Source organism: Ochotona curzoniae, unplaced genomic scaffold (genome assembly GCF_017591425.1).
Source record: "Ochotona curzoniae isolate NIBS_2020 unplaced genomic scaffold, NIBS_Ocur_1.0 contig_3527, whole genome shotgun sequence".
Lineage (NCBI taxonomy): Eukaryota > Metazoa > Chordata > Mammalia > Lagomorpha > Ochotonidae > Ochotona > Ochotona curzoniae.
In genome coordinates, this window is record NW_024465897.1 from 877,959 (window position 1) to 905,147 (window position 27,189).

Genomic DNA, 27,189 nt, shown 5'->3' on the forward strand with positions numbered 1-27,189 from the left:
TTCGATGCCACTTGATCACCCCACCCAGTGCATTCTCTGGGCCCCTCCCTCCATTCCCCACGGGGAAGGCCTGCAGACCTGCACTGTTTCAGCCACAGCTGTTTCCATTCATGAGCTTAGGAAATGCAAGCAGGGAAAACCTACTGTGACCCCTAGCAGGCTTTCCCGCCCCTGTCCACGTGACGCCCCTGGGGAGGGGGGTCGCCCAGGGCGTGTGCTGAGCCGGGGATACATCACTCTGGCTCCTGCGCACCCCTCCCTCTCCCCGTCCATGGAGAGGCAGAAGACAGGAAATGACTGCCATGGATGTGGTATGATTTCTACTGAAACAGCTCTGGCCCCTCGCTGCTCGCAGCTGTTTCCCTTATACCAGCCAGGTGGCCGGCTCCCCCCTTCCCTCCTCTCCCCCGTTCTCCTCCCGTCCCCTCACATGACTTGGGCCTTTGGGTTCTCCGCTCCTGGCTGCTGGCCACATTCCAGCGCTCTTTCAGAACCCAGGCGTCCTGGCCTGCAGCTCAGATTGCTGCATGCGTTCTCGCCCATCCCCAGCCCCATGAGTCAGGCTTTCTGAAGGGACCAGCCCAGGACTTGGCACTTGCAGGGGAGAGGGGAAAGGGGAGCGGGCTAGGTGGTGACATCATAATTAGAGGGTATAAAAGCTTTAGTCCAAACAGACTTGAGGACACAACCTGCCAGCGCGCCTGCAAGCCTCATTCCACGGACGCCCGGTGGCAGATTTCCTGCAGCTTCAAGGCCCACACGGTGGGTGAGAAGCCATGGCCGGCTGGGTAGGGAGGGTAGATGAGGGCTGGGACTCCAGCACAACATTTGCATGCTAGCAGGTGGGGAGTGAGGCCTCCAGGAGCCCCGTGTCCTACTTTGGTCTTCTCACTCACTTCTGCTGCCGTTCCGGCTTGCGCATCTGCCGCCGCCTGGTGTCTGTCCTGTTTAGGCCTTCTCTCTGGGCACAGCTGGGGATCGCTGCACAGTTGTTCCCCGGGGGTAGGTAAACCATTTGCTCTTCTCCCCCAGCACTTTGTTTATTCATTAACTGTTCCCAGCCTTTCACACATTGTTGGCCACTGGCCCTGCGCTGCTCGCTCCATGGGTCACACCGTGTTTTATTCTGTTTTGTGCAAAGCCAGGCCCACAGCTTCCGTCTTGTCCTCTTTGTTCCCAGTCGTGTTTTTCTTCAGCAGAAATCTTCAGGCAGCGGACCTGGGAGGTTGCATCCTTACCCATCCGCCCCTTCCCTTGCAGACACCATGCCGGGCTCTCCCTGTTTCCTGTGGCTTCTGGCCGTGACCTGCTTGGTCCCCAGAGCTCAGTCCTTGGACCCTCCAGACCCTGAAGAAGAGGATGAGGATCAGACACCTCTGCCGCCCTGGCCGGCTATCCACTGTGACTATGACCACTGCCGCCACCTGCAGGTGCCCTGCCAGGAGCTGCAGAGGGTCAGCCCGGTGCCCTGCCTGTGCCCTGGGCTCTCCAGCCCTGACAAGCCACCCGAGCCACCACGTCTGGGAGAAGTGCACATCATGGCTGAGGAGGGCCGCGCCCTGGTCCACTGGTGCGCACCCTCCTCCCCCGTCCTGCAGTACTGGCTACTGCTTTGGGAAGGCAGCGGGAGCCCGCAGAGAGGGCCCAGCCTCAATGCCACAGTCCGCAGAGCAGAACTTGGAGGACTGAAGCCTGGGGGCACTTATGTCATTTGTGTGGTGGCCTCTAACAAGGCCGGGGACAGCCACGTTGTAGCCCAGGAAGGTGGGGAGGACTCTGAGCACGTGGACCTCCCTGCCTTTGGTCCCTGTGGCCGGATCACCGTGCCACTCAGACCTGCCACCCTGGTGCACTTGGCCATAGGGGTGGGCACAGCCCTAGCCCTGCTGAGCTGTTCAGCCCTGATCTGGCACTTCTACCTGCGGGACCGCTGGGGCTGCCCACGCCGCAGGCTGTGAGCAAGGGGGCCTGGGGACCACTCCATCCAGCCCAAGGTAGGAGAGGAGTCACAAGCCACACCCACGCACCTGGGCTATGTGTCTCAGCTCTCCAGGTTGGGATCTTGTTTAGGTCCTGGGCTTATTGCTCTGCAGCCATATCGGAGTAAGGAGTAGCGAAGGTACTGCAAGTTTTTTAAAGGAGAGACACTAAATATAATTCAGGGGTGGGTATTTGGCACAGAGATAAGACTCCAGTTGGGGTACCTCGGTTCCATATCCTTAGTACCTGCCGAGTTCCAGCTTCCTGCCACTGCCCCCTGGGAGGCAGCAGGTGATGGTTCCAGTTTCTGAGTCCCTGTCACCCAGGTGGGAGACTGGGGTGGAGCTCTGGGCTCCAGGCTTTGCTGAGAATCTGGGGCATGAACGGATACAACGGGATCCTCCCTCTGTCTCTGCCTGCCTCTGTCTTCCTCTCTGTTCTGCCTTGCGAGCAAATGAAAACATTCCTTTTAAAATGTTAAAACCATTCCCAGCGCAGTAGCCTAACGGCTAAGGTCCTTACCTTGCATGTGCTGGGATCCCATATCGGCACCAGTTCTAATCCCAGCAGCTCCACTTCCTATCCAGCTCCCTGCTTGTGGCCTGAGAAAGCAGTGGAGGACGACCCAAAGCCTTGGGACCCTGCACCCATGTTGAAGACCTGGAAGAGTCTCTGCGCTCCTAGCTTCAAATCGGCGCAGCTCCAGCTGTTGCAGACGCTTGGGGAGTGAATCAATGGACAGAAGATCCTCTCTGTCTCTCCTCTCTGTATATCTGATTTTACAATAAAAATAAATATTTTTTGAAAATGTTAAAACCATTCTTAGCTTGTGGGCTTTACTAGTCAGGCACAGGCCTGCAGTGCGCTGGCTGGTATCCATGCCCTGGGAAGGGCACTGCCGCAGTGACTGGCCTCAGAGGGATTTTGGACATAATGCTGCCATAATGCATGGTTAGGGTCTAGATGCAATCCCCTTGCCTCCTGCCTCTGGCTTGAGCACACCTGGTTAGAGGTGTGTCTAAAAAGGGTAGAAAGAATGCAATGACGTATGGGGTGGCGAAGAAAGAGGAGACCCAATCAGTAGTACAAATCAGTGGGTTCCTGTGCTAAACATGCACAGACAACTGAAGTTAGTGTCGCAGCGCGGTGTTCAAGGCCCTGCTTAGCGCACCTGCATCTCTTCTCAGCCGTGGCTCCTCTGCTTTCCATCCAGCTGTCTGCTGATGCACCTGACAAAGCAGCTGACGGTGGCCCAAGTCCTTGGGTTCCTCCCTGCCCTTTGGGAAACCCGGATGGAGTTCCAGGCTCCTGGCTTCCACCAGTGAACCAGCCTCAGTTGTGTGGAATATGGAGGAGTGCACCAGAGATGAATGACTGTCTCTTTTTCTCTGTTGTTCTGCTTTTTAAATATATAATGTTTAAACATTAATAAAACCACCTGTAATATCAAGGGAAGTTCCCCAGTTGGGTTTATTGCACATCCACTGGAACAACAATAAAGCAATTCAGAAGATATTTTTCAACTTCACGATGTCTTTGGTTCCCTGTCTACACACCTTTTTTTTTTTATAAAGAATAATTTTCCCGGCGCGGTGGCGCAAGTGGTTAAGTCCTCGCCTTGCACGCCCGGGATCCCATATGGGCGCCGGTTCTAATCCCGGCAGCCCCACTTCCCTTCCAGCTCCCTGCCTGTGGCCTGGGAAAGCAGCTGAGGACGGCCCAAAGCTTTGGGACCCTGCACCCACGTGGGAGACCCGGAAGAGGCTCCTGGCTTCGGATCGGCATAGTATCGGCCCGTTGCGGCTCACTTGGGGAGTGAATCATCGGACGGAAGATCTTCCTCTCTGTATCTCCTCTCTGTATATCCGCCTTTCCAATAAAAAATAATAAAAATAAATCTTTAAAAAAAAAAAAAAAAAAAAAAGAATAATTTGTACTTTTTGATGTATTGTTTAATCAAGTCCAGGTTGAGACTGGCACTATTGCATAGTGGGTTAAGATACCAACTGTAATACAAGCATCCTATATGAGTTGCTGCTTACTGTCCTGGCTGCTCTGCTTCTGATACTGCGCCTGGGAGAGCAGTGCAAGATGGCCCGAGTGCTTGGACCCCTGCCATCCACGTGGGTCACCTGGACGGTGTTCCATGGTTCTGGCTTCTGGCTGGCCCAGCCTGGGTTGTTGCAGCCATGTTGGGAGTGAACCATTGGATGCAAGGTCTGTGTCTGCCTCTCTGTAATTCTGAACTTCAAATTAATGTATCTGTAATGAAAAAATAAATTATGGGCCCAACACGATGGCTCAATTGACTAATCTTGCAAGTGTTGGGATCCCATATGGGTTCCAGTTAATGCCCCAGATCCTCCACTTCCCATCCTATTCCCTGCTTGTGGCCTGGGAAAACAGCAGAGGATGGCTCAAGTCCTTGGGACTCTGCACCCAAATGGGAGACTCAGAAGAAGCTCCTGGCTCCTGGATTTGTATCAGTTCAGCTCTGGCTGTTGGAAGATCTCACTTTCTGTTTTTAAAGATTTATTTATTTTTATTGGAAAGATAGATTTACAGAGAGAAGAAGAGGCAGAAAGATCTGTCTACTGGTTCACTCCCACAACTGGCCACAACAGCCAGAACCAGCTCAGCTCTGACCATTGCAACCATTCAGGGATTGAACCAGCAGATGGAAGACTTCTCTGTCTCTCCGTCTCCCTAATTCTGATTTTCAAGTAAAATAAATAAATCCTTGAGATATCACCAATGGGAAACATCTTACCCATACAAGGTACATCAGGGAATGCTTAAAATCCCAAGACCCTTCCAAAATCCTTTGGTGTCTCCCTCTTGCATTTAAAGAGGCAGCCCACTGGACTGGCACAGTCGCTTAATAGGTAAAGTCCTGGTCTTGCAGGCACTGGGATCCCATATGGGCACCAGTTCTAATCCCAGCAGCCCCACTTCTCATCCAGCTCCCTGCTTGTGGCCTGGGAAAGCAGTCAAGATGGTCCAAAGCCTTGGGACCCTGTGCCCACATGGGAGACCCGGAAGACTCCTGGGTTCGGATTGGAACAGCTCTGGCCATTACAGCCACTTGGGAAGTGAATCAATGGATGGAAGAACTTCCTCTCTGTCTCTCCTCTGTGTATGTCTGACTTTCCAATAAAAACAAATAAAATCATTTTTAAAAAGAGGAACCCCATCTCCTTGGCCTTTCTGTGAGGTGCTTTCCCTCTCCCTCTTCTTTCCACATTCACCTGATCACATCACAACAAAAAAAAAATCTTTTTAAAAATGTTCATGGGGGGCCCGGAGCGGTGGCGCAAGTGGTTAAAGGTCCTCGCCTTGCACGCCCGGGATCCCATATGGGCGCCGGTTCTAATCCCGGCAGCCTCGCTTTCCTTCCAGCTCCCTGCCTGTGGCCTGGGAAAGCAGTTGAGGACGGCCCAAAGCTTTGGGACCCTGCACCCGCGTGGGAGACCCGGAAGAGGCTCCTGGCTTCGGACTGGCATAGATTGGCTGCTGCGCTCACTTGGGGAGTGAATCATCGGACGGAAGATCTTCCTCTCTGTCTCTCCTCTCTGTATATCCGCCTTTCCAATGAAAAAATAATTAAAAAAAAAAAAAAAAAGAAAAGAAAAAGACTCATTTATAAAAAAAAAAAAATGTTCATGGGGCCCAGCGCGGTGGCCTAGCAGCTAAAGTCCTCACTGTGAACATGCCAGGATCCCATATGGATATCGGTTCTAATCCCAGCAGTGCCACCTCCCATGTAGCTCCCTGCTTGTGACCTGGGAAAGCAGTTGAAGACGGCCCAAAGCCTTGGGACCCTGCACCCGTGTGGGAGACCCGGAAGAAGTTCCTGGCTCTTGGCTTCAGATTGACTCAGCTCCAGCCATTGCGATTGCTTTGGGAAGTGAGCCACCGGAAGGAAGCTCTTCCTCTCTGTCTCTCCTCCTTTCTGTATATCTGCCTTTCCAATAAAAAATAAATAAATCTTTTTAAAAATATTCATGGAAAATGGACGTAAGTTAAGTCAGCTGTCTGCTTGATGTCCACATCTGGGTCCTGACTTAGCTTCCTACTTGCACAGATCCTGGAGGGCAGTGGCGGTGCCTCACACAGTGGACTTCTCTACCTACTGGGAAGTCCAGTCTGAGTTCCGGTTTCTGGTTTCAGAATCCGGCCAACACTGACAGGCCCAGCCCTGGGCATTTGAGGAGCGAACTAGCACATGGTAGCTCTCTCTATGTCTCTCTCTGCCTATCAAATGATTATATTTTAAAAATTTTTTTAATTTATTTTAAAGAGTATTTGAAAATCAGAGTTATAGAAAGTAGATGCTTAGCTTGGTACAACATGGTGCTGATCGCTAATGAATTAACTATATATACATAGGGCCCAGTGCAATGATGCAATTGGCTAATCCGCCACCTCCAAGCATTGGCATCCCATATGAGTGCTGGTTCATGTTTTCGTTGCTCCACTTGTGACTTTTTAGGTGTATGTGTGTGGGCTGGATAGTGGAGCTGGTTCGGTTGAACTAGACCTCAATGCCCATTGATATGTATGAGAGCTGAATGGGATGTGGAACAGAGTGAACTGGTCTGTTGTACATACTGGCAAGCACGGGAACTAGGGCAGGGGTGGGCCTGGTGGGGGTTATTGTGGGTCATTCCAACTAGACTGCAGCTCCCACTGGTTTATGTGAGGGCCCAATGTGTGCTGGGCAGATTCAAGCTGGACTGCAACACCCATTGATTCCAGTGGAAGACAGGGCTAGAAACAGAACCAACCTAGCAATTGCAAACACCAGCTGATTGGGGTGCTGGACTGTGCTGGGCCCTGTACTTGCAAGCACACACAAGAACCTGGTCTGGGTTCACCTCAGACAAAGTTTCTTTGGTGATCTCCCCAATCGGATTGCTGGACTCCGAACCCCAACCATGAAGAGAATTGCAGGTTCCATGGTCTGCCATGGAGTACAAGTGTCAGAGCCGAGCCTCCTAAGAGGTTCAGACGGAGCAGTGGACAGCATAACCAGGTGCACATGGAGGATATGGCAGTCTATTGGAACCTGCAGAGGACACCTGGCACCATGACAGGGAACAGAACAAATCAATCAAGTACCCCAGACATATGTTGGCAGTGAAAAACTGGGCAATCGGAGACTCTAAAATGGACTATGTCCATCAGTGGATTCTGCAGCGACTTCATCGTGCTTGGAAAGGAGAGTTGGCAGCAATTCATAACTGTTGAACTATCAAAACCACTTGAGCAAGACCCTTGGGGCATGCCCCACATAGAGGACCTGGGATGGGTGGGCGGCTGGGTGGGGCTTCTCCCTTTATCACCCCCTTTACCCCAGATACCAAAAAAAAAAAAAAAAAAAAAAAGACAATGTGAATGTGGAAATAATAGTCTTACCCACTTTTCCTAGACCTTGAAGCTTTGTGCCCTAATTAACCATGTAAAGATTGTCAAAAATAAAGAAATAAAACAGATTTATTTATTTATCAGTCTTATTTAAGATTTATTTTATTTTTATTACAAAGTCAGATATACAAAAAGGAAGAGAGACAAAGAGGAAGATACTCCATCTGATGATTCACTCCCTAAGTGACCACAACGGCCAGTGCTATGCCGATGTGAAGCCAGGAGCCAGGAACCTCCTCCAGGTCTCCCACACGGGTGCAGGGTCTCAAGGCTTTGGGCCATCCTTGACTGCTTTCCCAGGTCACAAGCATGGAAGCAGGGCTCCTGGGATTAGAACTGGCGCCCATATGGGATTTGGCATGTTCAGGGTGAGTACTTTAGCCCCACTGTGCTAGGCCTGGTGCAGTTAAGTTCTTACAGGCAGCTAACTTCTACAGTCAAGTCCTCTTTTACCTTAAGCTGAAAGTGCCTGACATGATGAAGTACTTAGGAGGTCCTTTACTCCGGCAGGTAGGAACTGGAGCAGGGCTGAGGGGGGGCGGGACAAGAAGGGAGATGTTGGGCCTGGCGCGATAGCGTAATGGTTAAGGTCCTCTCCTCCAACATGCCTGGGATCCCATATGGGTGCCGGTTCTAATCCCGGTAGCTGCACTTCCCACCCAGCTCCCTGCTTGTGGCCTGGGAAAGCAGTCAAGGATGGCCCAAGGCCTTGGGACCCTGCACCCGCGTGGGAGTCCAGGAAAAAGTTCCTGGCTCCTGGCTCCGGATTGGAGCAACACCCACCATTGCGACCACTTGGGGAATGAATCATTGGACGGAAAACCTCCTCTCTGTACATCTGCCTTTCCGATAAAACAAATCTTTAAAAAAAAAAAAAAAAAAGAAGGGAGATGTCTCCTGCTTTGGTGGCAGGACACAGGGCTGCCAGGGGAAGGGGCAAGATGGAGGAGGACTGGGGTGAACCAGGGAAGGGGAGGGAGCACACGTGCAGGTTAGTTTCATGCAAATCAGGTGCGCCTAGTAGGTGTGGGGGAGGGGTGTGGAGAGGGAGGGACTGTGGACTGAGATTGTCACAGGTGATTGGCAGGTGCTGGGAAGACCAGGAAAGGGGCACAAGAGATTGGGGGGAGGGGGTTCTCAGGTAAGATGCCAGGAGCGTATAGCCCTTTGGTGGATAACCGGAAAGGCAGGGATTTTGCAAGCAGTGGGAAAGGGAAGCAGGAAGTGACGCCCAGGCCAAAATGGGATGTTTGAATTACTGCTTAGATTCCTCCCATTTGTTATATATAAAGGAAGAGGGCTGTAGTTCTCCTCCATGGCTTCTTTGAGTGGAGTTAGAGCAGAGTGCTCTCTGGGCGGTGGTCTCAACCTGGTGCGAGAGGGGATCGGCCCTCCTGGCCTTCCAAAAGAAGCTGGTAACTTATTTGGTTAGAAAAAAACTTTTTCTTTCTTTCTTCTTCTTCTTTTTTTTTTTTTTTTGCATTTGAGTGGATGACATAGGAATGGAGAGAGGGGTACCTTATCAAAAGTCCTTTTGAAAAGGTGGTTTGAGTTCTTCCTGAAGCTCCCTGGAATGTGTAGTCTCTAAGGGTTGGTCTTGGGGTGCCTCTGTGATGGCGGATGATCACCACGGCAGATGCTGACCTTGTGCGCAGACTCCACATTCAGCCATTCTTGGATGGAGCGACCACTTGGCTTTGGCAGGGTACTGGGGTCACTTTCTACTAGGCCCCAATATCCCAGCCTTTTGCTGTATGGTATTACTGGGGAGGCTTAAGCTATAGCATGCATGAAAAAAAAAAATGGCTAAGACTGTCTAATGAAGCCTTGATAAGCAGACAGAGTCTAAAAAGAATAACACGTATGGTTGTGGGAAAGAGAAATGCTTCTGGTTGTATAGTGTCTGTTCTAGTGGACATAGTCTGGCCTGCTTCTCGTCCCGTGCTCCTTCCCCTCCTCTGTTCATGGGGACTCTGGCTGCTGGCAGGAGCCAGGGTGACTGTTCTGGCCTTTCTGCACTGAGCAGAAGAGGGCCTAGGGTAAAGCCAGGGCCCTCGACAGTGGCCTTCAAGGCTACAGTGCCAGCTAACAAAAACTGTTTCTGAGGTCTTGCACGTGTGGGCACTGGAATTCTGGAGGCACCCAGGAAAGTTCTGCTGTTCTCCAAATCCAGAGGCGGACAGGAGGAGTTAGATAATTAGCTGGCTGTTAAGGCCTGCCCAGGTGTCGCGTGAGCCCCAGGACCGTCTAGCTCTTCATGCCCGGTACTGGAAGAGACAGCATAAAGGAGGTGTGACACTCTGGGACACATCCCGTGGACTCCCATTCCCTGGCTGGACAGAGCGCAGAGCTGGCCTGACTAGCAGGCTCGTACGGAACAGCAGGTGTCTCTGGATGAAGCACACACCTTGACCTGCGATGTCGCTGACCCCAGGCCATCCCTCCACGGTGATGGATGCTGTAGGAGCTGGGCAGAGTGAAGGCTTTCTAGCTGTGGCCCACCATGGTTCTCACCCAGGAATTCTTTGATACCCAGGACAGTTGCATTTCTCGTGGCGTGGCTCCTGGCAGAGCTGGCAGGATTCATTGAAAGCCTTCCATCGATGGCACCGCTTGCCTGCTCTTCTGGCGTCCCACATTGCAGCCAGCTGCTCCTCGAGGCTGGCCCAGCCTTGCCGGATCTCCTGGAGAACAGGTTATTGTATAAAACCTCATTAAAGAGCCTCCTGCTGCCTCGCTCACTAGTTAAAGTAGTTAAAGTGGGCCTCAGAGGCAGCCTGGGGGTGTCAGCCAAGGGGATGCTCAATTCTATCCCTAAACTCCTTAATGGGTTAAACTAAAAATTTGTAGTCACAGGCACATCCTGACAGTTTTAAGGTGATACCTAGGAGGAGTTAATTAGGCTCCTTGGTCTAATAAGTTAATCTCCCCCACTTCCCTTTTAAAGACTTATTTGGTTTTATTGCAGTCAGATATACAGAGAGGAAAATCTTCCACCTGATGATTCACTCCCTAAGTGGCTGCAATGGCTGGAGCTGAGCCAATCCGAAGCCAGGAGCCAGGAATTTCCTCTGGGTCTCCCATGTGGGTGCAGGGTCCCAAGGCTTTGGGCCATCCTCACCTGCTTTCCCAGGCCACTAGCAGGGAACTGGATGGGAGGTGGGGCTGCCGGGATTAAAACAGGTGCCCATATGGGATCCCAGTGCATGCAAGATGAGGACTTTAGCCACTAGGCTATTGTGTCGGGCACCTTCTTTCCTTGAGGAAGGACAGAGGGGCTGAATTAATATATCAATTCACCATCTCAGAGCTGCAACAAAAACAAGGACCAGTGACCCACCTAATCTCATGTCTGGGTGACTGTCAATGAAATGATGCCTGAGTGATCAGCTTATCATTAGAAGGGAAGGAGTAAATTAACCAGTCCCACCCTCCTGAGGTTCTTTTGTTTAAGAACATGGTGCTATTGTGAACAAATTTTAATTTTTAGTTTTTAAAATTGTGAGCAAATGTTTATCTTTTGTTCTTGAGGAAAGTCCCTTGAGATGGGGTATGAGATACTAAGTCCCCTGGCGGTGGGGTTCTTTCCTCCTTTGGAGCCCCTCCTGCCGCCAGGACGCGAGCCACTTTCTCCCTTCTCCTTAAACGAATCTTGCTTTTAAACTAGAGTTTGTCCGCATGAAAATTCTTCTTTCGTGTGAGACAAGAAAGCAGGCTGCTGTGAGTTTTGATTTCCCTGCAGCTGCTGCGGCTGCAGGGCGTGGCTAGTTCAACAGAAACAGGATGGTAAGAGCTGCTGGTGCTGGGGGTGGAGGGAGAGCCAGAGTGAGTTTGGGCCCTAGGAGCCTGGGTGGGAGGAGTGGCAATATTGGGGTTAAGTCAGAAGAACCTGAGAGGGCAAGCAGGATAGGCGTGTTCAAGGTGAGGCCTTTAGCCGCTAGGCCAGGCCGCCAGGCCCCAACAGGTCACTTCTTTTTTTTTTTTTTAAGATTTTATTTTTATTGGAAAGTCAGATATACAGAGAGGAGGAGAGACAGAGAGGAAGATCTTTCGTCCGATGATTCACTCCCCAAGTGAGCGCAAAGGCCGAGGCTATGCTGATCCAAAGCCAGGAGCCAGGAACTTCCTCCGGGTATCCCACGCGGGTGCAGGGTCCCAAAGTCTTGGGCCACTCTCAACTGCTTTCCCAAGCCACAAGCAGGGAGCTGGATGGGAAGTGGAGCTGCCAGGATTAGAACCGGTGCCCATATGGGATCCCGGCACGTTCAAGACGAGGACTTTAGCCACTAGGCCAAGCCGCTGGGTCCCAACCGGTCACTTCTTATGACATCTCTCCATCACTCTTTCAAGTAAATATTCAAAAGCTTGCATTGTTCTGTATCAATCTGAGATACTTAAGGGATCTGACACTGGCTGTCCCAATAATTGCTCACAACAGCTGTTCAGCCTATATGGGTGGTCTCCATCACTGGGTGCCTCCCAGTGTGCACTGGTGGTAAACTGGAGGCAAAGCAGAGTAGGACTTGATGGTAGCTGGAATGAACAGCTGCCCTCCAAAATCACCCCTGCGTAGACCCAGCAGCCCTGGTGGTAGCCATGGAGCGCTAGGCAGTTAGTGAATGCCGGATGCTGCAGACACTGGTGCTGCTGGGTCCAAGCCAGCTCATTTTGGAAAGTCCCAGAGAATGACCCAGAGTCCACCAAGCTGAACTGAAACGGGACATTGCAAGCCATGGCAGGGACAAAGGCCAAGAGGAGGGTTTGGGTTTGTTTAGGAATATGCCCTGGTTACCTTAGACTGCCCGAGTAATGACCAGCGTATGAACTTCAGTCCGACTCGCCAGGTACCTAGGGCAGGTGTTACTGTCTGCTTTTTACCAGACAACATGGCAGAATGAAGCTGGCGCGTAAGCTTTGTGCAGCGCGAAAAAGTAATCACAGGGTCACATATATTGTTGTGCAGAGATCCATGGGGCCCTTTGGCAGTAGGGCAGGGCTGAAACATCTCCAAACAGCCTCACGACACCTCCCTGCTGAGGGACCGTGAGCCTTTTGATTTCCAAGGGGAGCCGACTCCATTTGCCCCACTGGATCCCCGGGACGTGCGAGCCGGTGCCACCTGGGCTTGGACTCCCGAGGTGGCTCTGGGCGCCACCGGCGCGAGATCAGGCACCGAGGACGCGAGCTTTCTGGCTCTTCTCGGCTCCCGTCCACGTCCGTCCCTCCCCCTCCACGTGACCCAAACAGAAGCGGGCACTTCCGTTTCCCTTCGGCTTTCTTCTCGTCAGTGTCCCCGGCAGGTCCGGAGGAGCCGGTGAGTGAAGGAGCGCCCGGCCCGGGGCGGCGTGCTGGCCCCGCGCTGACCCTCCCTCTTGGCACGGCAGGTCCCCTGGACGCAGACGCGGCGGTGGCACCATGGCGGAGCTCACGGCCCTGGAGAGCCTCGTCGAGATGGGCTTCCCCCAGGGACGCGCGTAAGGGAGCCTTCGTCCCCCACCCCCAGCCCGTGCTGACCAGTCCCGGCCTTGACCCTGGTCGGCCGGTCGCCATGGCTCGTGGACACTATTCAGGCTGTTTGTCCCTCCAGGGAGAAGGCTCTGGCCCTCACGGGGAACCAGGGTATCGAGGCCGCGATGGACTGGTAAGCCCACCCAGCGGTGGGGTGGGCGCTGTCAGGGTTGGGGTCCGGGACAGCCTGCATGCCAGCCTCCCTGTCGGCCTCTCCTGACAAGGTTGATGGAGCATGAAGATGACCCTGACGTGGACGAGCCTCTCGAGACGCCCCTGGGACATATTCTGGGACGGGAGCCCACCCCATCGGAGCAGAGTGGCCCGGAAGGTCCTGACTCAGGGAGTGCGATGGGGGGCCGGGGGACGGCAGGAACGGGGTGTAGTTCATCCCAAGCACCCGAGCAGGATGCAAAACGGAAATAATGAGGTTGTTGCTCGTTTGCAGGCCCCGGGTTGGGCACGGGAGAAGGCAAGCGGGCTCTGAGCGAGGAGGAGAGACGGGAACAGACCAAGAGGTGGGTAGGGAGCCATGTGCCCCGATGTGGTGGGGAGCCCCTTCTCGCTACTGACAGCCCATCTGTGTCCTCTCTGGGGCCCAGGATGACAGAGCTGGTGGCACAGAAGCAGCGGGAGCGGGAAGAGCGAGAGGAGCGCGAAGCCCTGGAGCGGGAGAGGCAGCGCAGGAGGCAGGGGCAGGAGCTGACGGCCGCACGGCAGCGGCTGCAGGAGGATGAGCTGCGCCGGGCCGCCGAGGAGCGGAGGCGGGAGAAGGCGGAAGAGCTGGCCGCCAGGTGTGCTGGCCGTGCTGGCGGGGGCGGGTCGGAGTCCAGGCTTGCTACGGGGCCAGCTGACCTTTCTGTCCTGTCCGCATTCCAGACAGAGGGTTCGAGAAAAGATTGAGAGGGACAAAGCGGAGAGGGCCAAGAAGGTAGGTGGGTGGGAAGGCGCTGGGGGTGACGGGGAGGGTGGCTTGGTAGGTCCGGCCTCAGGGGGCGAACCTGGGCCTTGGGGACCCGTTCTACTCAGGGTGTCCGAGGGCCTGACGGTGTGTTTTTGCTTCATCTAGTATGGTGGCACTGTGGCTTCTCAGCCAGCCCCAGCAGCGGCAGAGCCGGGCCCTGTGCCTTCCTCTCCCAGCCAGGAGCCCCCCAGCAAGCGCGAGTATGACCAGTGTCGCATCCAGGTACTAGCTCTGGGTTCTCTGCTTCCAGGACTCCCCCAGTTGGGCCTTAAGGTGCCAGCTCAGAGCTTTTTTTTTTTCAGTCCTCTTCCCTGTGCCAAATCTCTCCCTTCTTTGTAAATGACTTTTGAAATACTATCTCCTCTACTCCTAGGAAAGGGTCAAATTTCACTTGCCTTGGTCTTATTTAAATCCATACCTCACTCTTACTCAGCAGTTCCCCTTTTACTTGTTCACCTTTTTCCAGATATTTTTGGAAGTTTCCGTCCTTGTCTTAGATTGTGAGGGAGCTGGGAATTGTTTGATTTTAAGATTTATTTATTTCTATTTGAAAGGCAGATTAACAGATATAAGGAGAGAAAGAGAGGGAGATCTTCCATCTGCTGGCTCACTCCCCAAAAGACCGCCAGGGCAGGAGCTGGGCTGACTCGAAGCCAGGAGCCTGGAGCTTCTTCCAGGTCTCCCACGGGCATAACAGAGTCCAGGGTCCAAGTCATCCTGTTATCTTCCTATGCAACAAGCAGGGAACTGGATCAGAAACGGAGCAGCCAAGACTTCAGCCAGTGCCCCTATGGGACGCCAGCAGCATAGGCTCCAGCTGTACTATGATGCGGGCACCCTCACTCGGTCTGAATGCCGTCTTCCCTGTCTGCCTTCTAGGTCAGGCTGCCAGATGGGACGTCACTGACCCAGACCTTCCGGGCCCGGGAACAGCTGGCGGCTGTGCGGCTCTACGTGGAGCTCCACCGAGGGGAGGAGCCTGGGGGAGACCAGTACCCTGTGCAGTTGCTCAGTGGCTTCCCCAGGCGGGCCTTCTCGGAGGCTGACATGGAGCGGCCTCTGCAGGAGCTGGGTATGTCAGGCGGGCCCACAAGCCAGGATGTAGGGGAGCAGGGGGTGTGCCTGGGAAAAGAAGGGGCTGTGTGCAGACGCCGGGTGCTGTGTGCGGCTAGGAATCCAAGAGCAACCAAGCCCGTTCTTTCATCTTTAGGACTCGTGCCTTCTGCTGTCCTCATTGTGGCCAAGAAGTGTCCCAGCTGAGAGGCCTTCATCTCACCGTTCTTTAATCTCTCCATCTTTGTAAAGCACTGACACCTTCCTCCCAATAAATAGACCCGCTGAGTTCTGTACGTGGCCGACTGCTTCCTGACTTGTTGGGAGGGATGGGACGGTGCCGAGGCAGCGTGCAGCAGATCCTGCTATTCACCGAGAGTTTCAGAGGAGCTGTGGGGGCAGGTTAGGGAGGAGAGATGACGAGGGGCAGCCAGTGTAGACATGGGCCGTTTCCACTCCTGTGGGGACAGTGCTGTGTAAGTTGAAAATTCCACATACCTAGTGCTTAACTTTTTAGGAAGAGATAATTGTGCCTGTTTCCTGGGATTGTTTCAGGGTACCTAGTATCTGATAAATTCCAAAAAGTATTAGGTGTTAAATGGGTTAATTTTTGAACACAAATATTTATTTTGAAAGGGAGAGGCGTAGGTCATCCATCTGCTGGTTCATTTCCCAGAAGCTGCCAGATTGGAGCCATGCTGGAGCCAGGAACTGCCGGAGTCCAGCTCCAGCTGAGTTCGGAACTCGCGAAGGGTGTGTGGATGAGGCGCAAAGAAAGAAAGAGACGGACCACTAGGAACTCTTGACTATCGTGGACGACGCACAAAAGCTGTCCGCTTTATTTATACAAAATCAGTCAAACTCTGGCTCAGGCTTTTTACGTCACGCTCAAGCGGGGGTTTCTAATGATAAATCTGCCATTTGTTTCACCTAAGGCTAGGTTGCCATTCACCTGGCACCTGGCGCCTGGCTAGGAAAAGGTTTTCAATAGATGATGCATATCAGTCAGTAGCACATTCCTACCACAATGACTTTACAGCTAGGTCTTGAGACAGTCAAGGAAGGAAGGGGCCTAAAAGATCAAAGAAAGAGGGAAAGAATAGATTCCCACTACACCTGAAGACAGAACACCCTTGATTAGCATAGGATCAAAAAGGGGGGTTAGCACCCTTGATTAGCATAGGATCAAAAGGGGGATTTAACACTCTTGATTAACATATTGCCACAGGATGCAGCCCTAACAGCAATAACAGCTCTTTGGCTAAAAACGGCACCAGCAACATTAGCTTCTAAGTTCCTATTGATATTTAACAGTAACTCCGCAGAGGCAGACAATGCCTAAATAGATTACAGAATACTCAGCGGGGTTGTCCGGTGTCCATGCAAAGGGAGGCAGAGCTGCATTCAGGTGTTGTAGAGACATCCGCCGGGCCTTGCCACACAGCGGGAAGTTCCTTGCGACCTTGCCTGCAATAGAACGATACTCTTCACAACTTCCTGTCTTCCACACCCATCACACAGACCCCAGCAAGGAATCATGAACTGTGGGCGGCAGGGGCACAGGCTTCGCAAGCAGCGTCAAGTCACCATACCGCAATGGCAGCCCCCAGAAGAGTTATTTTTCTAATGTTATCCAGACCTTCACTCTGCTACAAGTCTTGTGCTCTAAACAAGTCCCTGGGGCCAGCCTTAAGGCACCAGCCGCTTATGACACTGGCTCCAACCTCGGCATCCCTTAAAGACACTGGTTTGTGTCACAGAGGGAGGGCAGTGGAGGGTGACCCAGGTATGTGAGCCCCTGCCATCCTTATGGGAATGGCCCCTGGTTCCTGCCTGGCCTGGACACAGCCATCGTGGCTGTCTGGGGAGTGAACCAGCAGATGTGGATCTCCGTCTTTCTCTGTGTATCTTTGCCTTTCAAATAAATGTTCCAAGTCACAGCCACACTGGTGTTTTCCTGTTAGTGCCAAGTACAAATGCCCCCCACCCTACAACAGGGTTATCCTGATAAGCCATTATGCTGAAAATGCATTTAATATGCTTCACCAAACAAAACCACAGAACAGCAACGCAAGCCAAAAAGGCATGCTGGCTCCCCCTTGGGGTGTCTGGCATACGTTGGGGGAGATGGTTCATCTCAGGCTAACCTGAGAAGAATCAAAGCAGTTCCTACAGAGTATCTACTCACATGACATGAAGGCACCAATGTAGGCTGCTCCGTGCCCAGCAGACGCTGTAAGTTAAACCTGCACACAGCTGGGAAGCTGACCACTTCCCCAGGGGCCCCATTAGCAGCTGCTGACTCCTCTCATTCCTGGGCTGGGAATGAGGCACCCTGTAAACTGTATAGATCATATAACTAGCTTCAACATTGCAGTGGGCTAGGCTAGGCATCTCATATTGGATGGCCACTTCAGGTACAGGCTGCTTGGGCCTGGCGTGGTAACCTTGTGGCGGAAGTTCTTGCCTTGTGTGTGCCGAGATCCTATGTGGGCATCAGTTTATCTCCCAGCTGCTCCACTTCCAAGCTCCCTGCTTATAGCCTGGGAAAGCAGCAGAAGCACAGACCAAAGCCTTGGGACCATGCACCTGCATGGGAGACCCGGAAAAAGCTCCTGGCTCCTGGCTTTGGATTGACTCAGCTCTGGCCACTGTGGCCCCTTGGGGAGTGAGACAGCACATGGAAGATCTTTCTGTAAATCTGACTTTCCAATAAAGAATAAATAAATCTCAAAAACTTTGGGCTGCTCTATTTCCAATCTGGCTACTGCTAGTGTACAACAGAAAATGGCCAAGGTGCAGCTGGATCCCTGTTTATGTGGGAGACCTGGCTGTAGTTTTGAGCTCCCTGCACCAGACTGGACCAGTCCTGGAAGTTGGAACCACTTTGCAAGTGAACAAGAAGATGGGTGGAAGATCTCTGTATCTTCCTTTCTCTGCCACTCTACTTATCAAGGATTAAAAGATCACACAGGACAAATAGGTTCAGCTAGCAGCATGTTCCTGGGTCTGTGGATGCACTAATGTGGGATTTTTTCAACCAGTAGACCTTGGAAAGGTTTTTGTTTTCAATCATGGAGCAATGAAATCAACTTCTCATCAAAACCAAAAAAGTAACATCCTTGGGCACTCTTCCTCACATCAGATTCTGGTATCTCTAAGGTGCTGGTGTAGTTTGTCAGCAAGGAGCAGCTTCTTCCAGGCAGACACAGAAGACTGAAAGGTGACACCCACCTTCCTGCATACCTGACCACCCCACCCTGACCCTGCATGCATTCCTCTCAACTGTGTAAACAATCTTCAAAATCCTCAGGGCACCAGCTCAATCCCTGCAGCTCCACTTCCCATCCAGCTCCCTGCTTGTGGCCTGGGAAAGCAGAAGAGGACAGCCCAAAGCCTTGGGATCTTGAAGCCACTTGGGAGACCCAGAAGAGACTCCTGGCTTTAGATCAGGTCAGCTCTGGCCAGTGCGGCCACTTGGAGAGTGAATCAGCAAATACAAGATCCGTCTGTCTGCTCTGTAGATCTGACTTTCCAATAAAAATAAATCTTTTAAGAAATTAAGTTTTAAAAATATGTTCAGCTTAAGACCATCATCCAGCAAAACAACTAGTGCTTAAAACTGGGTTTAGACATGACAGAACTTCAGAATTCTGATGACTTAAAGGCTGTTTTTCTTTTTTTTTTTTTTTTGTCAAAATTCAGTATTATTTTTTAATATGTATGATGCATGTCTTTTTTTTTTTTAAATAAAATTTATTTTGACATTTTTTACATACTTAGTTAGAGTAAGAAGGTTCAAGGGCTACAGGAAAGTGGATAATACTAGTATGTTTTCCATCTTGTTACCTTCATGTTTAAAAGGGGGGTATTAAGGGAAAAGGCCCACCCAATTTCCCACCCTCCCCAAGTCCCGGGTGTAGGGCATGCTCTGAGGTTCTTGCTCGAGTGGTTTTGATATTGCAACAGTTATGAATCGCTGTCAATCTTGCCACTCCAAGCACTATGAGGTCTTTGAAAAATCCACTGATTGACATAGTCCATCATAGCTGAGATGGTTGGTTGACCTGTTCTGTCTTCTCTCTTTTCTTCGTTAGGATTCTGAGTCCAGCATTTAGATTAGGAAGATCTCCAAAGAAACTTCTTGTATGTGCTAACAAGTACAGGGCCAGGCACCGTCCATCGCTCCAATCAGCTGGTGGTTGTAATTGCTGGGTTGGTTCTGTTTTCACTCCCGACTTCCACTGGAACCAATGGGTGTTGCAGTCCAGCCTGGTTCTGCCCCGCGCATATTTGGCCCTCACCTAAACCAGTGGGAGCTGCAGCATAGTTGGAGCGACCCACAATAACCCCCACCAGGCCCGCCCCCAACCCTGGTTTGCCAGTAAGTGTAGCAGTAATCCAGTCTGTCCCACACCCCATTCCACCCCAGCCGCTATCTTAGTTTTATGTCCTCCCGTGGAAGTGGTAACCCAAGAGGGATGAGCCCACTATTTCCCTCCCAGGCCTCTTCCACTCCCAGATTCCAGTTGATGCTGCCCAACCAAACCTTGCCCACTTTAATTCTGTTTGCACCAGTAGGAATAATCCGCCGAGCCCGGCTTTTCCCTGATCTAGTCCACATGAGGCACACAGGTGTGGTAGCTCTGCCTAGTCGGGTCTGCCCCCATCCCAGCCCATGCTCTCCTGCGGAAGTAGCTATCCTGCAAAGGAACCCTTATTCCCCTGCTGGCTCTGCCTACTTCCTTTCTTGTTCTCAGGCTGGTTGGACGCTGCGGTCCCCTCCGGTACAGGCAACCTCACCTCGGCATTCCATATTGTACACTAGTCTTTGTTGCGACCGAACCTGGGTCAACCCACACTGGTGCCTGGATTTGCCAGTGGATGACGTGAACAGATTCAGCCTGGTCTTGCCCCCACGTCTGCCAAGTGTATGCCAGTGGGTAGCTTTCCATAAAGGCTGTTTTTCAACTGCAGTCTTGCTGGAGTAACAGTATATAAAATGGTCAGAAGGGGTGTGACCCTTGTGACGTAATTGCAAGCTTTCAGCGGCATGTCCCAACAGCTCTTACACCTGGATACGAGGACTGAAGGCTGCTGGGGCTGGCCCCGTGGCACAGCAAGTCAAACCTTCAATACCCGGGGGTGTGTGTGTGGGGGGGCATTTGGTCTAGTGGCTGATGTTGCTCAGGTTCCACATCTGAATTCCAGCTGTGTTTAGCACGTCCAGTTCCCTGCTCAGGTGTATCCAGGAGACAGCAGGTGATGCTGGTTCACTTACGTGGGTCCGTGCCACCCTCATGGGAGACCCAGGTGGGGTTCCAGGCTCCTGATGTCAGCCTGGGCATTTGGGTTGTCAGATGGAAAAGTTCTCTCTGCCTTTCCCATTAAATGTGCTTAATTAAAACAAACTGCTGAGGGTAAAAGTATCCCTGTTACATTTACTGAGAGGCTGTTCTGTGCCAGGCACTGCATTTTACATTTCTAAATTATTTACGACAACGTTAGGGCAGTTACATCGCAGGCTGTGCCACGGTGCAGGCATGGAACCAAGATCTGATGGACTCAGCGCCTTTCCTTCGCTCAAGTGGTCCAGGAGCCACGCGACCCCTTTCTCATCTCAAGGGACAGGTCAACAGGCATCCATCGCCACAAGATTTCCCAGACCGGTTCTGTGCTTGGTTACCCAGGGTGGAAGGCTCAACCTCGGGGTCACATGACCTGAGGTCGCGCTGAAAGTGGCCGCTAAGTCCATGCAGCTTCAGCCTCCACTCCCGGGGAGCCCCAAACCCCCGTCGGGGTGACTGCAGGGCTGTCTGCATGGAGGGTCAGATTTATGGCTTCCTTCAGTTCCTCACATTCGATCCCCGCACGCTGGCCTCAGCCCGGACGTGGACTTGAAAGCAATCGGGACAGGATTTGGGGGAATGTGCTCACCCAAGGGGCAGCTTCCCATGCCTGGGGAGAATGGGGAGGGGGACTCTTGGGAACAACATCCAGGGTCCCGACGCCCCGCTGGGCGCATCGAGGGAAAGGTGGCCTCAAGCCAACGTCCCAGCGCCCGTGGAGGGGATACGGTCTCACGTTGACCTCCCACTACCGCTGACCATCCAGTTCTTCCTCCAGGCCACGTTCTCCTGCGTGGCCACGGACTCCTGCAGAGTGGCCATTATTAGCTGCTGGGTCCTGGCCGCCTCATCCCTGCGCCGCGGGTCCTGCTCCGGTATGTCCTGCGAACAGGGAGAATTGGGAAGTTTCAGTCCCCTGCCCGAGGTTCGCCGCCGCCGCCGCCGCCGCCGCCGCCGCCTCCACCCCAGGGCTCCAGCATACTGTTACCTTCAGCATCGCCTGCTTCTGCAGCTCTCCCGGGGTCACGAGAGCAAAGAGTGCGGAGCCCACGCCAGCCCCGGCGCCCAGCATGGCCACTACGATCAGCGCCTTCCGCAGCGACCCCATGGCTCTCCGTGCGAGCAGCGAGACGCCCTCTGCGGCCTCCCGCGGCCTAGAACGGCCGCCTCCCGCGCAGGCTAGAGCGACCTGGACAGGAAGCCATAGAGAAACCGCCATCCTAGAGAGGACGACACCATAGAAACGTTTAGCCCAGAGCGCCCGAGGCTTTACAGATACAATGGGGAGCTAGCGTTCCAAGAAGTGTTGGCGCTCAAGGTTCAGGGCTTAGCCTTTTGTCATCAGACCCTCGCTGCGGAGAGTGTGTGGCCTTGTTGTTCGGTTTTGCAGTTGCCCTGTGCTCTGTCCCTCTAAATGTCCCTCTCAGTAGAGACCTAACATAGGCTCTGTGACTTCCAACGAAACTGTTTTCTTTTTAAATATTTTAATACATATATATTAGTTATTATTTATTTATTTGAAAGGCAGAGAAAGAGGTAGATCTTGCACTTCCTGGTTTATTTCCCCAAATGCCCTCAACAACCTAGTTGAGTTGGGCCAAAAGCCAGGAGCCCAAATCCCCCCGAGATCTGTTCGCGGAGGCTCCCAGGCTGGGCAATAGCCCGAAGCTGGGTGGGAAGCCGAGAAGCCAGGATAGAACCACGCCTTCTGATTCGGCATGCACGCGTCCCCAGCAGCATTTAAACAGAGGCCCAACACCTGTTGCGTGTGAGCCTTTTTCAACACAGCAAATAATGATCACCCAGATATTAACCCCCAAAACAAGCCCTATGCAATGTCTGTGATGTAGATACTACATAACTACCCATCTAGTCTCCCTTCCTTTGTTTAACTTGTCTCCACAGGAGAAGTACAACGGCTCCAGTAGCTAATCATCACCTTGCAAGTGCTGGGATCTTAAATGTGCTCCCCTTTGTGTCCCAGCTGTTCCACTTCCCATCCCGCACCTGGGATGGAATGGCCTGGGATGGCCCAAAGCCTTGGGATCCTGCACCCACACACCCACGCACCCACACACCCATGTGGGAGACCTGGGGGAAGCGCCTGGCTTCAGATTGGCTGGGTTCTGATCTTTACTGCATTCTGGGAAGTGAGCCTGCAGATGGAAGCTCTTTCTGACTCTCCATTTTTATCAGTCTGGCTTTCCCACGTATCTAAAATCCACTCACTAAATCCGGGGAGTGATGTGACTGGCCTTGGTGACCCCTGATCAGGAGGTCATCAATCTCAACAAATGATGGTTTGGTTTTCATTCTTGTGTGTTTTGCAGAAACCCCGAGTAAGGATTAACTACCGCGTGTGGCATCCTCAGGTGCTGTATCTATCTTTGGCCCCTGGCAAGAAGGCCGGGAGCACTGCAGGCACAGCCACGGACCGTGTGAGCTGACATGCCTCTCAGACCCAGCCTGGTCCTGTGACATCCTTTACCTTCAACTCAGCCCCTTCCCACTCAGGAACCTGGGCATTAAGTGGTAGCTGCCTGGCTTCTGTGCTCTGTGCTTTGCAAATAAATACCCACTTTCCCCCCTGCAACCCCAGGTCAGGCAAGTAGACTCAAATTTGGGGATCTACTACAAACTCATTTAGTCAGAGCAACCCAAACAAAAGCTTAAAGTCAAGTACAGTGCAAGGAGGAGGCCCTGGTGATACATGCTTTTTCATTATTTCAAAACAACCTATTAACTTTTCTCATCACGGTATACCCTTGGCATTGGTCCATCTTTTGTTCTAACTACAAAAACTCTGGATTTACTGTAACATCAAAATCTTAGTTTAGAGCAGAAAATATCTTCTAGGGGCCGGGCACGGGCCCGGTGCCGTGGCCTAGCGGCTAAAGTCCTGGCCTTGAACGCGCCGGGATCCTTGTATGGGCACTGGTTCTAATCCTGGCAGCTCTACTTCCCATCCAGCTCCCTGCTTGTGGCCTGGGAAAGCAGTCGAGGACGGCCCAAAGCCTTGGGACCCTACACCCGTGTGGGAAACCCGGAAGAGGTTCCTGGTTCCCGGCTTCGGATTGGCACCAGCCGTTGCGGTCACTTGGGGAGTGAATCATCGGATGGAAGATCTTCCTCTCTGTCTCTCCTTCTCTCTGTATATCCCCCTTTCCAATAAAAATAAATAAATAAATAAATAAAATAATTTTATTTAAAAATAAATAAAAGAAAAATGAAAGAAAAGAGATAAACCTTCCAGATTGAGAGAATTAGTGAGCAGAGCAGTCACGGAACAGTGAGTTTGTATCAGAACTCTTCTCCCACAGGCCTTAATCCAGGTGCCCTTGTTTTCGCCCAGGGTCTCTAGGACTAAGCCGGAATAAAGCTCGGGGCTGGGGCTGGGGCATCCTCCCCTCCCTGGGAGGCCCTTAATCTCCTGTCATGTCATCCTCCAGTCCTCAGAAGTGATTATGGGGTCAGGTTCCAAAGAAGATTAAAGGAGCCCTGTGTGGATGCCCTGGGCAAGGGGACTGTGGCCCAGGGACCCTCAACCACGCTGCACTGTCACAACCCCCACCACCATGGCCCTGGTGCCAGGGAGCAGTGAGGAGGACGGACCTTGGCCTAGAGACAGTGCAGACTCTTCCTGGCGTGCAGAAAGCCCTGGGATGACCAACCCTCCCTGGAAAGATGGAGAGACTGGCAGGGTCGAAGGGCACCAGGACGTTCAGGTCGGTACCCCCTCCTCGTCCTGGGGCAGGTCATCCTTCAGCATGGCCCACCTGCCCTGTTGCCTTTGTTCAGGCTGCCTCTCCCAAGCCCCGCCTGCCTTCCATTGTGGTGGAGCCCTCCGAGGAGAACAAAGACAGTGCGGATCTGCGCTGGCCTTGCGATGAACTGCTGCTGCTCCCTGATGGGGAGGAAGAGGAGGCTGAGGTCTTCTTCCAAGACCAGAGTGAGGAACCAGGTGACAGAGGGCTGGGTGTTCTGGGTAAGGCAGATGGGGGTGTGGCCCTCCATTGAGCGGTACAGGCATACAGTAAGTCATGCCAGAGAAAGTCAGGGCAGGTGGTGAAGCTGGAACATGGGAAGCAATTGTGATGCCAGAATGGGTAACTCTTTGTGATTCATTTATTTGAAAATCAGTCACAGAGAGAGATCCTTCGTCCATTGGTTCACTCCCCAAAATGGCTGCAATGGCCTGGATGAAGCTAGCTTAAAGCTAGGAGCCAGGAGTTCCTTCCAAGTCTCCCTTGTGGGTATAGCAGCCTGGGCCTGGCATGGTAGCCTAGTGACAAAAGTTCTCGCCTTGCACATGCCGGGGTCCCATATGGGCACCAGTTCATGGGCCTGGCAGCTCTACTTCCCATCCAGTTCCCTGTTTGTGGCCTGGGAAAGCAATTGAAAGTGGCCCAAGGCATTGGGTCTCTGCACCCACATGGGAGACCCAGAGGAGGCTCCTGGCTCTTGGTTTCTGATCAGCTCAGTTCTGGCCATTGCGGCCACTTGGGGAGTGAACCAACAGATGAAAGATCCTTCTCTCTGTGTATCTGCCTTTCTAGTAAAAATCAATAAACCTTAAAGAAAAACTATCATTTTTTAAAAAATTGGATGAGATGATATGATAGGATATGATATGTGAGAGATGAATGCCCATGTGGGCCTCTGAGTAGGGTGAGGAGTGTCAGGTATGGAAGGTGGGTGGACACAGTCCAGCACCGGAGGACGGGAGACAGTCCTTTGATGACGCTTTAGAGAACCTGCTGCGAGGAAGAGCATCCTGAGGATGTTACTTGAGTGGCTTAAATAGCCCTGAGTTGTTCATTTCATTGCTCCAGGGTTATTGAGGAAAAAAAAAAAGAAAAAGATCCCAGGTGTAACAACCCATAAATAGTTTTGGATTATTTTCTCTTCTAGACTCTTAATCCAGTTCTTCATACTTTACAGAAGCTACCTGTTTTCTTTATTGTTTTTTAAATATTTACTATGTGCTAGGCAATGAGTGACTTCTTCATGAAGGAGGTGGTGGAAAAAAAACCAAATTTTTTAAGATATATTTTTATTGGAAAGTGAGATTTATAGAGAGGAGAGACAGAAAAATCTTCCATCTATTGTTTCACTCCCCATGTGGCCACAATGGACAGACGTGATCTGATCTGAAGCCAGGAGCTTCTCCTGGAGCTCCCACACAAGTGCAGGGTCCCAAGACCTTGGGCCGTCCTCTTCTGCTTTCCCAGGACACAAGCAGGGAGCTGGAATGGAAGTGGAGCAGCTTGGACTAGGCCCATGCAAGGAGAGGGTTTTAGCCACTAGGCTGTTGCACTGGGCTCAAAGCTCTTAATCTTAACTGTCTTATATTTTTTTCCTCTCAAGTGTGTGTTGGGCTTTGAACTATAGCAGCTGGGACATGAAGCGAACTGGTGCCCATATGGGATGCAGGAGCCACATGCCAGGGGGTTAACTTGCTGTACCACCATGCTGGTCTCCTGTTGGGTCAATTTTGGAGGCACAAAGAGAGCGCTACCATTTATTGGCTGGGACTGTGCTGGATCCAGGCTCAGTGTAGGAGCCAGGAACTCATCCTGGCTCAGTCGTGCCAGGGACCTGATTATTCAAACCATCATCACGATAACTGCTGTGTCCCAGTTTGGTCTGCCAGGAAGCTGGCTACAGGCAAGACCCAGAGAGCCAGGCGAGGTGCTCCAGGGTGAGAGAACACTCTTCCTATTATTATTAAATACTTCAGTTTCCCTCTAACATCTTATTTATTTTTAAAGATTTATTTTTATTGCAAAGTCAGATATACAAAATGGAGGAGACAGAAAGATCTTCCGTCCCCAAGTGGCCATAATGGCTGGGGTACTGTTCCAATCCAAAGCCAGGAGGCAGGAACTTCTTCCAGGTCTCCCACACGGGTGCAGGGTCCCAAGGCTTTGGGCCGTCCTTGACTGCTTTCCCAGGCCACAGGCAGGGAGCTGGATGGGAAGTGGGGCTGCAGGGATTAGAACCAGTGCCCATATGAGATCCTACCATGTCCAAGGCGAAGACTTTAGCCACTAGGCCACAGCACAAGATCCTCAACATCTTATTTTTTAAAAAATTAATTTTTTATACAGAAAGGAGGAGAGACAGAAAAGCTGGATGGCAAGTGAAGTTGGGATTAAAACCAGCGCCCATATGGGATCCCAGTGTATACAAGGCAAGGACTTAAGCAGCTAGGCTATTGTTCTAGGTCCTCTTCCTATTATTTTTAAAAAAGGTTTATTTGGGCCCGGTGTGGTAGCCTAGTGGCTAAAGTCCTCACCTTGAATGTGCTGGGATCCCATATGGGTGCCGGTTTTAATACCAGCAGCTCCACTTCCCATCCAGCTCCCTGCTTGTGGCCTGGAAAGCAGTGGAGAGCAACCCAAAACCTTGAGACCCTGCAGTTGTGTAGGAGACCCCTGAAGAAGGTAGCTTTGGATCGGGTCAGTTCGGGCCACCTGGAGAGTGGATCAGTGCACGGAAGATTTTTGTCTCTCCTCTTTAAATCCGACTTTCCAGTAAAAATAAATCTTAAAAAAATTCCCTAACCTATGAGGAATTATATTTTTCACTTTTCCTCCCTCTCCAGGCTGGACTTGGAGCCCACAGGACCCTCCATCTCCCTTGAGGACATTTAATCCTGGCCCAAACTGGGGGAAGGAACAGGGAGAGCATGATGTGTCCTGGGTCCCCAACCCTGGTCCTCCTTGGGACACAGCAGCAGGTGTCTGTGGAAGCAGGCTGGTGGAGCACTCCCAGCTCCTCCTCCCTCCGGACAACCTTGCAGGTGAGTGCAGGGAGCACTTTAGGGGTTACATCATGGGTCACATTGGACTGTTCCCAAGAGCAGCTATTGGTGTGACTGGTAACATCCAATGGTTCAAAGAGTAT

The 27,189-nt window shown here is 52.1% G+C and overlaps 3 protein-coding genes across 5 annotated transcripts; 2 read left to right on the plus strand and 1 right to left on the minus strand.

Annotated features, from left to right (window-relative positions):
- The first annotated feature begins 58 nt into the window (after window positions 1-58).
- LRRN4CL (LRRN4 C-terminal like) lies at window positions 59-2,448 on the plus strand. The gene is made up of 2 exons (XM_040981927.1): window positions 59-762; window positions 1,261-2,448. Exon 2 carries the CDS (start codon window positions 1,266-1,268, stop codon window positions 1,956-1,958), a length of 693 nt encoding a protein of 230 aa, XP_040837861.1. The 5' UTR covers window positions 59-762; window positions 1,261-1,265; the 3' UTR covers window positions 1,959-2,448.
- Window positions 2,449-12,672: 10,224 nt separating this feature from the next.
- On the plus strand, window positions 12,673-15,228 carry UBXN1 (UBX domain protein 1). 2 transcript variants are annotated; one of them, XM_040981872.1, is made up of 10 exons: window positions 12,673-12,721; window positions 12,792-12,881; window positions 12,995-13,048; window positions 13,140-13,246; window positions 13,364-13,433; window positions 13,518-13,709; window positions 13,795-13,846; window positions 13,985-14,101; window positions 14,759-14,951; window positions 15,090-15,228. In XM_040981872.1, exons 2-10 carry the CDS (start codon window positions 12,823-12,825, stop codon window positions 15,137-15,139), a joined length of 894 nt encoding a protein of 297 aa, XP_040837806.1. In that variant the 5' UTR covers window positions 12,673-12,721; window positions 12,792-12,822; the 3' UTR covers window positions 15,140-15,228. The 2 variants fall into 2 exon arrangements, with proteins under 2 accessions (XP_040837806.1, XP_040837807.1); XM_040981873.1 differs by lacking the exons at window positions 12,673-12,721; window positions 13,140-13,246; window positions 13,364-13,433 and having other exon boundaries at window positions 12,730-12,881.
- Window positions 15,229-20,353: 5,125 nt separating this feature from the next.
- LOC121157588 (ubiquinol-cytochrome-c reductase complex assembly factor 3) lies at window positions 20,354-21,457 on the minus strand. Of its 2 annotated transcripts, XM_040981874.1 has the most exons (3): window positions 21,269-21,457; window positions 21,040-21,162; window positions 20,354-20,811 (listed from the first exon to the last, which is right to left on the minus strand). In XM_040981874.1, exons 1-3 carry the CDS (start codon window positions 21,386-21,388, stop codon window positions 20,779-20,781), a joined length of 276 nt encoding a protein of 91 aa, XP_040837808.1. In that variant the 5' UTR covers window positions 21,389-21,457; the 3' UTR covers window positions 20,354-20,778. The 2 variants fall into 2 exon arrangements, with proteins under 2 accessions (XP_040837808.1, XP_040837809.1); XM_040981875.1 differs by having other exon boundaries at window positions 20,354-21,162.
- Between the last annotated feature and the right edge of the window lie 5,732 nt (window positions 21,458-27,189).

Coding starts and splice junctions, on each gene's coding strand:
- LRRN4CL (XM_040981927.1), top strand. CDS start 1,266: ATGCCGGGCTCTCCCTGTTTCCTGTGGCTTCTGGCCGTGACCTGCTTG.
- UBXN1 (XM_040981872.1), top strand. CDS start 12,823: ATGGCGGAGCTCACGGCCCTGGAGAGCCTCGTCGAGATGGGCTTCCCC. Junction 12,882..12,994: donor GGCTTCCCCCAGGGACGCGC/GTAAGGGAGCCT, acceptor TTGTCCCTCCAG/GGAGAAGGCTCTGGCCCTCA. Junction 13,049..13,139: donor ATCGAGGCCGCGATGGACTG/GTAAGCCCACCC, acceptor TCTCCTGACAAG/GTTGATGGAGCATGAAGATG.
- LOC121157588 (XM_040981874.1), bottom strand. CDS start 21,388: ATGGGGTCGCTGCGGAAGGCGCTGATCGTAGTGGCCATGCTGGGCGCC. Junction 21,163..21,268: donor AGAAGCAGGCGATGCTGAAG/GTAACAGTATGC, acceptor CCCTGTTCGCAG/GACATACCGGAGCAGGACCC. Junction 20,812..21,039: donor CCTGGAGGAAGAACTGGATG/GTCAGCGGTAGT, acceptor GTCCGGGCTGAG/GCCAGCGTGCGGGGATCGAA.